Source organism: Morone saxatilis, unplaced genomic scaffold (genome assembly GCF_004916995.1).
Source record: "Morone saxatilis isolate NCDOM2014 unplaced genomic scaffold, NCSU_SB_2.0 Contig22, whole genome shotgun sequence".
Taxonomy (NCBI): Eukaryota; Metazoa; Chordata; class Actinopteri; family Moronidae; genus Morone; species Morone saxatilis.
In genome coordinates, this window is record NW_023339785.1 from 15,909,739 (window position 1) to 15,923,267 (window position 13,529).

A 13,529-nucleotide genomic window follows, 5' to 3' on the forward strand; every position below is an offset into this window, starting at 1 on the left:
GTGTGTGTATTTATGTGTGTGTGTCCGCACTGCCAGCATGAACACTTCTAAATGAACACTGTTGGGGATTGCGACTCTTTGGTCTGTGTCTAGTCCTCCACACTGGGCATGCTCTGGTGACAACACACACACACACACACATGCAATTTGGCTCACACCCACAGACCAACATGATGGGGTCTAAGGTTGAGGGTGTGAATGGTTGAAGAAAGAACTTAACATAAAAAGTGTAAATAATGACATTAGCTCTTGCCCCCTTCTCTCTCTCTCCCTCTCTCTCATCCCCACAGCCTCTTTCTGTGTCTAGGATTAGTGGGTATTACTTGCTCTGCAGAGCGAAGAGAATGAGACAGGTCTTACTGCCAGTTCCTAGATTGGGAGAGCAGGAAAAAATATTCCTTTATAATAACCTCTCTTTATTAAATGTAGCTGGAGGACATACAGCAGCTGTCTCGCCCCCCTGAGCCTGTCGTCTGTATAGTTGCCAGTAAGTTGTCTGTAGATTATGCCAAGTTTTGTGATTGAGTCATAGTTAACATATTGATTGAAAGGTAATTAGTTAATGGTGAATCCTACAATATGGAGAGGATTATTGCTATTAATAGGATTAGTGTAAATATGAGTTTTATCCTAAGATAAAGCAGGAAAGCGTGTCCTTCGTCAAACCTATCCATACAAAATAGTTACAGTTTTCAGAATCAACTTATATCTTTTGTCCCCCACAATCTCCCATGGATCAATGTGATAATTGTCTGTCCATCATGCAGTTTTCATTTTGACAAAACTTTGGGGAAGGATGTGGGTCATTCCAGCTGTTGAGGTTGTACTGATTGGTGTGATGGGAGTCAAACCACCTGTTATGCTGCCCTTTAGAAACAGGAAATTCAGGCAGTGAACATGTTTTAGATTGGACATACACCATAATACTTTTCTTTTCTACCCTGTCTTCCTCCGTCCATATTGTACTTTTGTTACCTTAGGATCTTGATAGTGTTCCTATAGCATCAGACATTTTGTCTTGCAATTATTGTCATGTGATGCAGCAGTGGTGATCTTATTAGTTACACCAGTATTTGTATTTTGTCTAAAATCTGAATGTTGTCTTTGACAGAGGTCTATTTAATTTTCACTTTACATTTTTTCCTCTGGTCATTTGGGTCGTGCAATGGCTTGGCGCCACTTTAAGGGGCCTAGTCTATGCAGAGAATGAACAGGACTTTAACTTCCGGAAACAATGAATGCCTGAAATAACTCCTCCTACTTTGCATCTTTACTTCCAGTCCAGAAAATGAAAATGCATCTTCAGCCATATCTTCAGTGTTTTCTCTTCCGTCTCGGTGTCAAACTTCATTAATAAAAGAGCTGTAAAGACCACACAGAAATAAATGACACATTAAGCATTTTAAACTCATCTAGCCACATGTTTAGTCAGTTTTGGTTAATGCTAAATAGATACAGAGAGGAGGAATGACTCACTAGCAAGTTTAAAAACTTTGTTGTGATGCCATCAGAGAGCCCCGGTGGTTGTTCCCTTATTGGCCATCTGCCTGTGTGTACAGTGATTTGATTACCTGGGAGCTTCATTAGGATAGAGAGACAGGGAGGCCGCGCTGGTAGCTCCCCTATCCCCCCTACACAAGTATAAAGTTACTTTTGCACGGAAGAGGCTGCATTGATTAGCCATATGCCTGGGAGGTGAGGGGGGTTGTAGCTTCACCCTGTGCCATCACAATTGCCTCTGGGGGACTGAAAGCTGAGGAAGTTGGATGTGCAGAGATATGTTGTACTGGGGGAAAGGGCTTGCTTTCCCCCAGTGCATCTTTGCATTAAGATCCTATCTTTCTTGGTTACCAACAAAGCACTGATAAACTGGGCATTAATATGGGAAGCCTTGGCGAGGGTTTTCCAGGAAAGAGCTGATGCAGGAAACTGTATGTCAATCAACAGAATGCACACAGATAGACCAGCACATGGCTTCGAAGTCAAGCAGACACATGCCGTACTGACGATTGCCAAGGGCCTAAGGATGGACTTGTTTGTGTGATTTCTCTAGCATGTTTTGAAACTTCTTCACAGCTTGACTTTAAACCTGTTCTTGTCCTGTTTTTCTCCCCTGTTGTCACTTTTTCTGCACAGATTTAGCTTCTGTGGCCATGTGTTTGTTTGATAGACATGCACAGTGTTCTGTCCAGTGGAGCTAGTTGGAGGTGTGATCTTTACATAAACATACCTCAGCTCTGTCAACATTAGCCTCTATTAAAGAGCGTTAGCTGATTATGGTTTTGATTACATTTTATCAGCTTCTCTGTCAGCGCTGCTCCCTGTACGGAGCCGGCTTTGTAAGAATGATGAATGGCTCTTTTAATTGTTTCTAATTGATAACTGCTCTGAAAGACTTTGTTATGAAACACCGCCAATTTAGTAACACCGATACACTGTAGTGCCTTATTAATTCTCTCCCATCTGGCTCGAGCACTGTGCAATTGAAAAGAACTCCGTCTGTGTGTTTGTGGGCCGACTAGGCAGTAATAACTCTTGGTGTGAGAGCATGCCAGTTTTTAAATGCCAAAACACTTTTATATTTATTCAACTCCCTGTGTCCAAGTCTTTGGTGTATTCAAGTACTCCATGCTTTAATTGTTTAAAATATCACAATATCTCTGCTGATTTACTACCCTGTTTATGTAGCTAGGTTAGAGATGGTGTATAACTGTGTTACAGCCCGGCTTATGTGTTTATCATTATCATTTATGAAGAGGTGATATTGGATGATAAATCCTCATCCTGCCGCCCTATGGCAGGCAAGCTAGGCTCTGCTGGTGAGCGGCTTGAAGAGAACATTTGCATACATATTGTCTCACACCTTTAGATAGACTTTTTCTTTCTCTCACACTCTTACGCCATATCTACCCTTTCAAAAGCACTTTCTAAGGTACATTTAATGAATAAAAGAGGAAATGAAGGAAGCAGGGGAGGAGAGGACTGTAAAGAGAGCAGGAAAACTTGCAGGTGGTCGTTTGTCAGCAGGCGTTCTAGACTGAGACACCTGTAACCTGCTTGGTCTTTCGGTATTTATGTTGGCCATTCACACAGGTGAGCTGTTGTAGTAGCTTGTTTTATTTGGCTGTTCCCACCTTCTTTGCCTATGGGACAAGTATTTACTGGCCCACGTGTGGTTGTCTTGTCAAAACATCCAGGTGTTAACATGACACAGAAAGACACAAGGATGTAGCTATATAAATAAACTTAAAGGGAAGCGGTGACTAGACTGTTGGCACACCTTGTTTGACACCTCTGTGTCACTGCAAGTTGGCCATTTGAAGCATTAACACCAGGGCAATGCCATTTGCAGATTGCCCAAGTGTATTTTAGCATGACACAAGTCTTGTTTATAGTGTTAATAGTCTGTTTGATTGTCAGTAAACTTTTACAAACCAGCTGACTTCGCAAGCTACCAAATGGTGCTAATTAAAAAAATAAAGATACTGGGGCTTTTCACTAAATGAAAAGGGAATCAGCGTTTTCTTTCAATAGTCACAGGATGGTTTGAACCCAATGCCCAATTCAGCCATCTCATTATTACTGCTCGCCTGTCTCACCTCCATTGCTTTTTTTAATCTGGTCTCTGTCATGCTTCTCCTTCTCCACTTTTATTTTTCTCCTCTTCTGCTCCCCCTCCCCTCTCCTCCTCCTACATCGCCTCCTCCACTCCCTCCATCCCCACAGTGCTCAGGTTGACAGATGTTTGGCTGGCTGGCCTGTCATAATAACTGTGGTGCTGGGTGTCTCAGGTGGCTGGCGTTGGCTGTTCTTTGAGTACTTCACAGCCAGAAAAGGACAGGACAGGACATTTCCTGGGGCTATGGGTGAAAGAAGGAGAAATGAGGATACAAGCAGGGAGGACAGAAGAATCTTTACATAAGATCTCAAAACATACAGTTGTTACAGCCCAGTCAAAGAATAGTGAAAATGCAGTCCATCTCACAGCCAATCAGTGGAGCACTTGTCAACCCCTTGCAGCCTGATGAGCCAGTTAGAGCAATTTTGAATATGCTAGAGGGCAGAGGTGACGAGCAAACAGAGGAAAGGTAGCAGTAGAAGTAAGAGATAAAAGTATGGATGTAGACAACCCTGAGTCTAAAAATTATATACTTCAAGTTTGCTATGCCAAATACAATTGATGTCTGGATTACTTTGATTGGGAATGGTTTTCCAGTCCAGTTAGGGAGGTGGTGAGGTAGAGGTCAGGTTGAGTTGTTGGGTGTACATAAGCTCAGGACATCGCTATAATCAATATTTTTATATTAACAATGGATGGCTATGTGTAATTTGAAAGGGATCACTTGTAGTGCCGTAACCACAGAGAATTAGCAACCAAAAGCTTTGATAAACCCACACTACCCGCCCAGCACCAGACATCAGACAAACAACAAGAACTGAGCTAAAAGGAGAGTGAATATTGGGCTTATATTCTTAAAATGAATGCTAATGTTGCTGTGTGTCTGCTAGATCTGTAAATAAGCCACTGTATGCCTATTAAGGGGATGATATGTCAGTGTTGTGTTTACAGCTTGTAACAGAAGTTGCCAAAAAAAAAAAAAAATTTAAATTAGAACTTTTTCCTTTTTCTAAAAACTGTCCTAGAATATGCATAGTACCACTCACATACAAGGAATCTCAAATGCCTGTAAATAAAAGAAGTCAAAAAAGTGTAGGGTTCACAAGGTTTACCAAGACCACAATCTTTTTTGTTGCCCAAACATAACCATAAAAACGTCCATCATGCTTTAGTTGCAGGAGCAAATATTACAGGGAAATTATACATATAGTAGTACAGTATTGCAGGTACCTTCAATATAAACATGTCCTCTTTATGTTGATAAAAACATAATCCAGGCAGCATTATGTTTCCTGCAAACACATTTGCTGACAAAAATGAGCCGTATATGAACATATTTTTAGAAGACAGGGTTGATATATACTGTAAGATTAGAGGATGATGTTACAGAAGAAGAGGTGACAGGCAGAGAGGGGTTGCAGGGTTGGGGAGAGAGGTGGCAAGGGGGCCACAAACCCTTCAAGCCAGCGGGAGGCTGTCTCTGCTGAGATTTATAGGTACTCTGGGAGCCGGACCTTGCGCTTCGCTGTCAGCCTCTCTCTCTTTATCTCCCTCTTGATGTACACAACATTTCCAAGCAAGATTGAGCTATAGCTGTGCAAGTTTTCTTAAAGTAGACAGGCAGTGGAGCTTGATAAGACTGTATTAAGAGATGTAGATGAAGAATGTGCCTTGTCTGCGTACACTTTGGTCTGCATAGTGGTGCTGTTATGTGTTTATCTTCCCTGCCCTGTCATAGCTGGAGATGTTTTCATACTTTTTGATTTCATAAGAGACCTTTATAAATGTCTGGCTTTCTGAGGCAGATGTAGACAGACGCGGGAAAGGACAGGCAGACAGGCACTCAGACAGGTCAGTTTCAGACTGGATGAGACCTGCAGTAAGCCCTATATCAGCCTGGCTTTGCTGTCTTATTGGACACTAAGGCTCTCCAGTTTACATCGAGCTCTGTAGCTCCAGCCAGAGAGCGAGGAGAGAGAGAGAGTTTGGGGACATGATTGATCTTCGCCAACAATATTGTCTCTGTGGAAGGCAATGATTGGATTACTGTGTTTTGAGATGTGTTTGTGATGTTTACATGGGCTGTTCTTCTTTGCTGTAATTATCGATGTGACAAGAGGCACTCACCAGGCTCCTTGCAGCTTGTGAGAAATATCGCCACTCAATTTAGGCTCATTTGTGACAACATGTGCCATCATGAGTGTGAATTCTGTCAGTTTCAAACCACGGTGGAGGGTATTTGATTTTGTGGCCTTGCATAATGTGATGTGTATAGGTAACTGTTCATACACTGTAGACTTTATAAAGACATAGCTCTGCTCGTCTAATGAAACCGTGGTACATCAGGGCACTGGTGGAATCGGTGTGCACCACACCACCTCCCGAGCAGCCAAAAGCCCTGTGCGTTTCTGACAGACAGACAGTTATGTAAGAGGGGAGAGCTAAAGGTTGCCTTGTCTCCTGAACCACCAGAAATCCTTACAGACACACCGAGCAGCGACGAGGATAGGTGGCCTTCTCGCCTGCTGATTATAAAGGCTGCTTCATGCAATATTAAAAATGGTCTTCTACTCCACTTCAGGGAGCATAGATGGATATAATGCATCAGCCACAATATTATGGATCTTTGGACATGAAACTCACAGCAGAGGCTCGACCACTCAAAACATCTCATCAGCATTATAGAAATCACGGTTGAAAATAAACAGCCCTAACCTAAAGCGGTTATTAATAAATGGGCAAAGTTCAGTGCTTGATGTTTGAATAATTATTATGGTCTTCAGGGAGCTGTCCATGTAAAAATGTGCCAATCTAAATAATTAACAGCAGTATGATTATGGGAAGCATAGTTCACTATGTGTTCCACACTCTGTAGCCTTTATAGCTGTCATACGGCAGCTTAGAAATAATGAGCATTCAGTATGGGGACATTGTGTGGGACAGCATGGCATATAGCCACCTGCCCAGATGCTAGCAGCAGCGTTAAAAGTCCGCTGTCCGAGTCACTCGTCACCATGACATCCCATAAAGCTGTCACCAGGGAGACAAACTGTCTATGCCCTGAGCTATGTGACCAAGACGTGTCTGTTTGTAAATTAGTTCACGTGTGTGGTTAACTGTGCCTCCCTCTGGAAAGACTGCCTTGAACTCGGCTAAGCACCGCTGAGTTCACCATCCCCACACCAACCACCCTACCTACTGACAGTCATCAGGACTGTCTCAGAAAAATAACCAAAATACATAACTTAGATTTAATTCACTCCTGTGGGAAGAATGTGTGTAGGCAGACACCATCAAAGTCACTTGAGTACACAACTAAATTTCATGTTATTAGAATAATAATTGAATTACTATTTCATAATAGGTAGCTTTTTCACTATAAGAACTGAAACAAATAATTTCCACATCTCTGCGACCAATACAGCAAATAATCAGATCAAGGCAGTTGATATAGCTGGTCCAAACAGGATGGCCATTGTTGTGCCTTTAGACAGTCTCATTTATAGTATTGCACTTACTTCCTCGCCTCCACACACCTGTGATGATTTTAGTTGAGCTTGTACCTTGTTTATTGTCTATGTCTGCTGTTTATTTTATTTTTTTACTTTGCTACATAATTCACAATTCACAAAGCTCTTTGTCACAAATACATGGGAGTTATTTTGCTGTGTTGGTGGCTGAGTTGAAGTCAAGCCCACACAAGTCAAAACCGGGACCAGATAGTATACAAAGGTCACTAATATGTATAACTAATATTTGCATCTCTTTGGGTGAGGGGTGAAAAGATTTTGGTACAGAGGCAGATTGATAATGTTAGCAAGCTAGCTTAGCTAGTATCACTTACACTTAGCTTACCTTTCTTTATGTGCTAACTAAGTTTGACATCTCTTTTCAGAACAAAAAATTCTGCAACCAAGTTATTGTTTTTTTTTGGCATTTGAAGCAGGAAGTTTTACATCCATTCACAGTAATAACATTCACATTTTAGTGATATCCCTGCAGTTGTGGTCTTGACAGGTCTTGAAATAAAATCCTTAGACCAAGAAAAAATAGTGAACAGGTTGCTGAGACGAGACCAAGACCTTCAAAGTGGTCTTCAACTTGAGACCCGTCCTGAGACAAAGACTGATCTCAAGTACTACAACACATGAGCGGAGGTCCATGAAACACACTTACTGTAACGTGCAAACTCATCCAAACCTACACCTACCTTGATCACCATAAGGTCAAAGCCAGTCATTATACAGTAGAGCTCCTGAATGCAGAGCAGAGCAATGTGCCACACCTGACTGCCAAACAGTCACCTTAAACCAAAGACTGCTGCTCAGTAGTAAGATGTGGCTTGACCTGAATTATCATCCCCATTCTCTCTCTCTCTCTCTTGTTGTGGCTTATAGTCTCTCCTTACTCTCTTGATCACCCCTTTTCCCCCCACCGTGTATTTAGCGGGCAACCAGACATTCTTGACATTTTGCAAAGGTTGAAAGACAAAGAACCTTTGTCTCCTAATAAGGCCATGCTCTATACCCCACCTGAATGAGAAAACTGTTAGAGAGAGGGGCGGCATGGGTGAGGAGGTGGAGGTGCAGGGGGATGCAGCGTATATAGGGATACATATGGGAGCGTTAAAATGCAGATGAGGATTGGGAATGGGTGGGTAGGACAGGAAAAGGAAGGAAAGTTTTACCTAGGAGGGGGCGTGAAGGTTTGTGTGTGCATGTGTGTATGCATGCAGGTAAAAGGTGTGGGAGGAGTAAGAAAGAAAGAAAGAAGGTAAAAGTGAACGTTGTTATGATCAATTCCCCATCTGTAAGTTGAGAGTGATAACAGTTAGATTTCAGAGGCTAATGTAAGCTGTGTGAAACAAGCCAGTGCACCCTGATGCTTCGCCCGCAGTCACACAGACAGACACGGATGCTCTACAAGAGAGCGATATTCTCTATCACTGCTATAGCTTGAAGCGGAACTCACAACACCCAAGGTCCTTCTGGTCTCTTTTCATCTCTCTCTCTCATCCATCACACCCCTCAGCTCTACCTCTCACCTCCCTCATCGCCTCCCTCAATCTCTCTTGCACCTTATTCCTCCACAGTTTTCTCTGAAAAACTTGCTCCAAAACAGCTGAAGCGAGAGAAAAATAGTGTTCTAGCAGAGTGTAAGCAAGGACAGAGGTGCAATGAAACGGAGAGGTTTAAATAGTTAGAGCTCACAACCTGTTCGAGCCCCTTGCAACCTTTGGTTTAGTCGCATCTTGTTCCTCACTCTGCCAGTGTCACTTTGAGTTATGTCTACCTTATTCCTTCCAGTTAGCATACAGCTGTGGCCCCGTGTTATGCAATGTCCCCGGATTGTCTCATTTGCAGTTTTCAAGGCACTGCAATTTTGCGAAGGCGCAGAGTTAAAAGTGAGAACACAATAGTGTTTGTTTCTGTGTTTTGTCTCAACATTACATAAGCAAAAGGTAAAAATATCTGGACCTGTCTTTAAAAGCAGATGGTGTGGTTATGACATCAGGCTCGTTAAAGGCAGCTATAACTAGGAAGAGCCAAGGGTTGCTGTGAAGTACACTGCTTTTAATCCAGCTTCCGCTTACTAACAAGGAGAAGAAATGTTCAGTGTGTGTGTGTGTGTGTGTTAGAGAGAGAGAGAGAGAGAGAGAGATCAGCTATGAAACAAAAGTATGTGCTGCAAAAATCTTTAAATTCTCCTCTTATAGTCTCTTGTCTTTCTCTATATTAGTCTTCATCTATGCCCCCCTTCCTCCTGTTTCTCTCTCTGTCTGTGTGGGTATTCTGTCACTCACTGGAATGTGGGCAGATATGGGATCATATTCAGACTTCCAGATTCATTCTGCTAGCGACTCAGGAGCCAATATTAGCCACGCGGTCGTTGTTTTACCCATGAGCCCGTTGCCTTGGAAACGTTGCATAAGAGGGAGTGGGAAAGCGGGATGCCCCTTGCTGATTGGGAGACAAGGTGGCAGATCTCTCTTTCTCTCCCCTTATCTTCCCTGTATCTTCCTCTTGCATCTAGTTCTTTTCCCTCCACTCAACACTTCTTCTAATCGCATGTGTCAAAACACTAGCGCTCCAACTGTCCCCTCATGCCACGTGTTGATCAACTCATCACCCAGCACCGCTAAATAAAGCAGCAAAAGCAGTCAAAAGCAGCATATCTGTTACAGTTAGTCGGTCCCGCGCCCAAGCTTCAACTAAATTAAAGCTCCTGTTGGAACAGTGATTTATAGCCCAATTGGAAATGTTTGTCCACACAGTGCTCACACACCAGCACCTGCACACACACTTGCACACACACCGCTCCATGAGCTGGGCTGTCCTTGGCTGAAATCAGGGAGGATAGTGCTTTGTTGAATCCACTGAGACCACATGTTCCAGACTGCATGACTTGTCCCTCCATGGCTTCCATATGAGCAAAGCAACGCTGTGTCTACATACCAGGAGGATGAGAGGGAGACAGGGGAATGATGAGGGAGGACAGCGAGTGAGGAAAAGATGGCCTTGGCTCTTGAGACAGGACAATTTATCTTCTGTATCCTGACTGACTCCGACTATTTGCCAAGAAAAGAAAGAAAGAAACAGGATCAGATTAGACATTTAAACTCTAAACATTCATTTAAGAGTGAGGCCTGCAGTTTATCCAAAAATGTCCAAATAACATAACATGCTGCGTGACATACCTGTGTAGGCAAAACCAGAGAAGTGATAAGTGATCCGAACAAACCAGGGCTGCTGTAGTTTGCACACTTTCCGATAGAATAACCTCAAATTGAGTTTCTAGTGTAATTTGCATTTTTTCCAGCATGTAGCAAGCCAAGAAAAGAGCAGGGTGGGCAGCCCCTGTGTGAGGGAGCTGTCTTAATCCATGTGTTTAGCAAGCACCATCTGCTGCTTTTATTCAGATGGGAGTAGAAATATTTGGTTGATTAGGAGAGGATCTGTGTAGGATAGCCGCACCGTTACCACCGGTTACAAGGGACACACATGCTCAGTTCTGTCAACTGGTGTCTTGGAAAGCAAACAGAAGACAGACGCACAGACATCAACATGCAAGCGCTCCAATAAGTACACATGTGCATATGGGTGTGAATGTGCGACACGCGCACACTCTAAACACTCGACAAAAGTGTTCACAATAGCGTAACGCCATACACAGAGGCAGACATGTGGAGGCTCCCACAAGCTGAGCAGATTTGGAAGAATGCAAACACTTGCAGACAGATTAACAAGACATTTCTGCTCAGTGAGGTAATGGTAAAGAAACAGAACAATGCACAACAATATGACCTATGTTTGGTAATTGTCAGGATATACTTAACTCTGCTTTTTTATAGATACATGTTAAAGTTCCTTTGTGAGTTGTTTCTTTCCAATAAAAAATGCCACATGGTACAGATCTACCGAGACTGTATGATTTAGAGTCTTTGAGTTTAGCTCATTAAAATATGAATCTGTGACTACAGATAATTCAGGTTAAATCCACTAAATAATGCTGGCTGACCTGTTGCTTGTCCAAGCTTGGCTAGTTTCAGTTTATCACAGATTACATGCTTATGTAAAATACACTCTCTTTGTAGAGAATTACACAGAGAGAATTAGTTGTATGCTGTTTTGTTTACCAACATCTCATCAATTATTCATCATTATACCTTAAATACTTCCATTGCAAATGTTCATAGCAAAACTTGTTGTGTATTTCTATCTCCAGGTGCTGATCTCGGTGGTCTGATGGATCTAGAGTCCCTGTACCGCGGTGTGGAGCAGAGCATCAATCACACGCGAGCGGGGCGAATGCGCAGACAGAGCCTGGACAGGGCCTACAACATCGAGGTGCTGCTGGGCGTCGACGACTCTGTGGTCCAGTTTCACGGAAAGGAGCATGTACAGAAGTACCTGCTCACCCTCATGAACATAGTAAGTTGTTGGTGGCTCACACAGTTAGATACACTCTCGGAGGCACCTGTCAGGTAAACTGCTGACTTTTAAAGTTATTTTAGAGCTCAGGTATCACATCACACACACAGTATGCTGTACACACGTCATACCAAATGCCCCAAAATGATATTTGTTATCTTGCTTAAAAAAATCTTTAAATGGGAAAACTGGTCTATTTGCGTTAAATGGGAAGTAAGTCACAGAGAGGTCAAAGAAAGATGGTAAAAATCCCACACACACACACACACACACACACTTAACACACACCAACTGAATGAGGATTCAATTCCCTTCCTACATGTTCTCATCCAGCAATCAGCCGCGGGTAATCCTTTCTTCTCTATCTGAATATGATGAGATTTCATTTGTTTGAGTGTGTGTGTGTGTGTGTGTGTGTGTTAGGTGAGCCCTGTGCTCTGAAGGGGCTCCTACATATCATTTCATCAGGCTTTGTGTCATGTCATCATTCATTGTGTGTGTGCGTGTGTGTGCCAGAGAAAGAGAGAGAGAGAGAAAGAGAGAGAGAGATGCAGAAACAGCAGGCAGTATGCTCCAGGCCACAACAACACTTAGCCAAGCATTCAAACTCCCAGTTGTTTTTACGTGTGTGTGTGTGTGTGTGTGTGTGTGTGTGTGTACATGCGTTTGTGTGTTGGTGTGACACTGAACACATTGCAGACTTTAATCTTTGCAAATTAAACCTGTGGTGAGAGTGCTGTTTGCACGGGTTCGTGCGCGTGAACGTGCACATTTGTGTGTGCGCATCTGTTTGTGTGCGTGCCCCTGTTTGCTTTTGCTTGTATTGAGACCCACTGCGCAAGGAACCAATCTCCGACTGTTAAGCAGGTGCAAGCACACAGCAACAAATCCTACCACACCTCTTTGTCTCTGCTCAGCGCTTGAGAAAGAACAAGAGCCGCTGTGCTCTCTGCCTCCCCTTTTAGATATTTGTTAGACAATATAGGAGAAGGGGATTCGCAGCCCTGTCGCAGCCCCCGTCTAATCTGTGGGGAAGCGATGGAGAGACAGAGGGAGAAGGAGTATTTTAAACAGCGCATTCGGAATAAATTACTGACAGCCAGATAAACAGAAATAAATAAATAAGAGCTGCCTCCCACGCGTGGCATCTGGGCGACTTTCTTCTTGAAAGTTTGCTTTGCTCACTTCAGGATGGGTGTGTTCTCTCTCTCTCTCTCTTTCTGTTTTATTTCTTTCCCTCTCTGTCTTTCTCTGGTTCTCCCAGTCTCACAGCAGCACTGAGTCGCTCTACACTGCGCTCTTTTGCATTGTTACTCCTCCCTGACTTGGGTAGTTTATGGCAACAAATGCTCAACAATGTCAAAAAAAAACTTTCTAAGTATAATGTGAGAGATAACACCGGTTTATGAGAAGACATACAAGTTAAATTTAGGATAAGGAGAGAGATTGAGAATGTATATTTGTCACAGGTGTCCTCTAAAGGCATTCATACAGATGGACTGGTTTTTAAGTTATTGTAATAGTGTGGCACAAAGAAAGATAGAAAATACGTTTCTTCTCTTTATTTCCCTTTCCTGGAAAGAAGAAATTAAGAGGAAATAAGGGGCGTTGTTTTCATGATCCTCTCCTCTTCTACTCTAGTATTTTTCCTACTTCCACCTGTTCTTGTCTCCCTGAATTCCTTAATCCAGTTTTCCCCCTTACTTCCAGGCTGAATTGAGTGAATCTGATAGAAAGGCTTCTGTATGCGTGTGTAGTGATCTTGTGTCTTTTGTTGCAGCAGCTGTTACACCATTGTACAGCCACCTTCAAAGGATAAATAAAGCGCTCATGTTTCAGTACAAAAGGTTATTCTGTAAAACTACAATGTATGTGTCATTTCTCACGGTTTATTTTACCTCATCTATTGTTTTTATAATGACTTTATGTATTTTCCTTCTCTTCTTCTTGCCTATATGTCTGTCTTTCTGTCTGTCTGT

The 13,529-nt window shown here is 42.7% G+C and overlaps 1 protein-coding gene across 1 annotated transcript in view; it reads left to right on the top strand.

Annotated features, from left to right (window-relative positions):
- Window positions 1-13,529, top strand: part of LOC118333637 (A disintegrin and metalloproteinase with thrombospondin motifs 2-like) — a 109,908-nt gene that overhangs the window by 71,315 nt on the left and 25,064 nt on the right. The window contains exon 4 of the mRNA XM_035669371.1: window positions 11,345-11,550. Within this exon, the coding sequence (XP_035525264.1) occupies window positions 11,345-11,550 (206 nt within the window). The remainder of the gene's footprint in view (window positions 1-11,344; window positions 11,551-13,529) is intronic.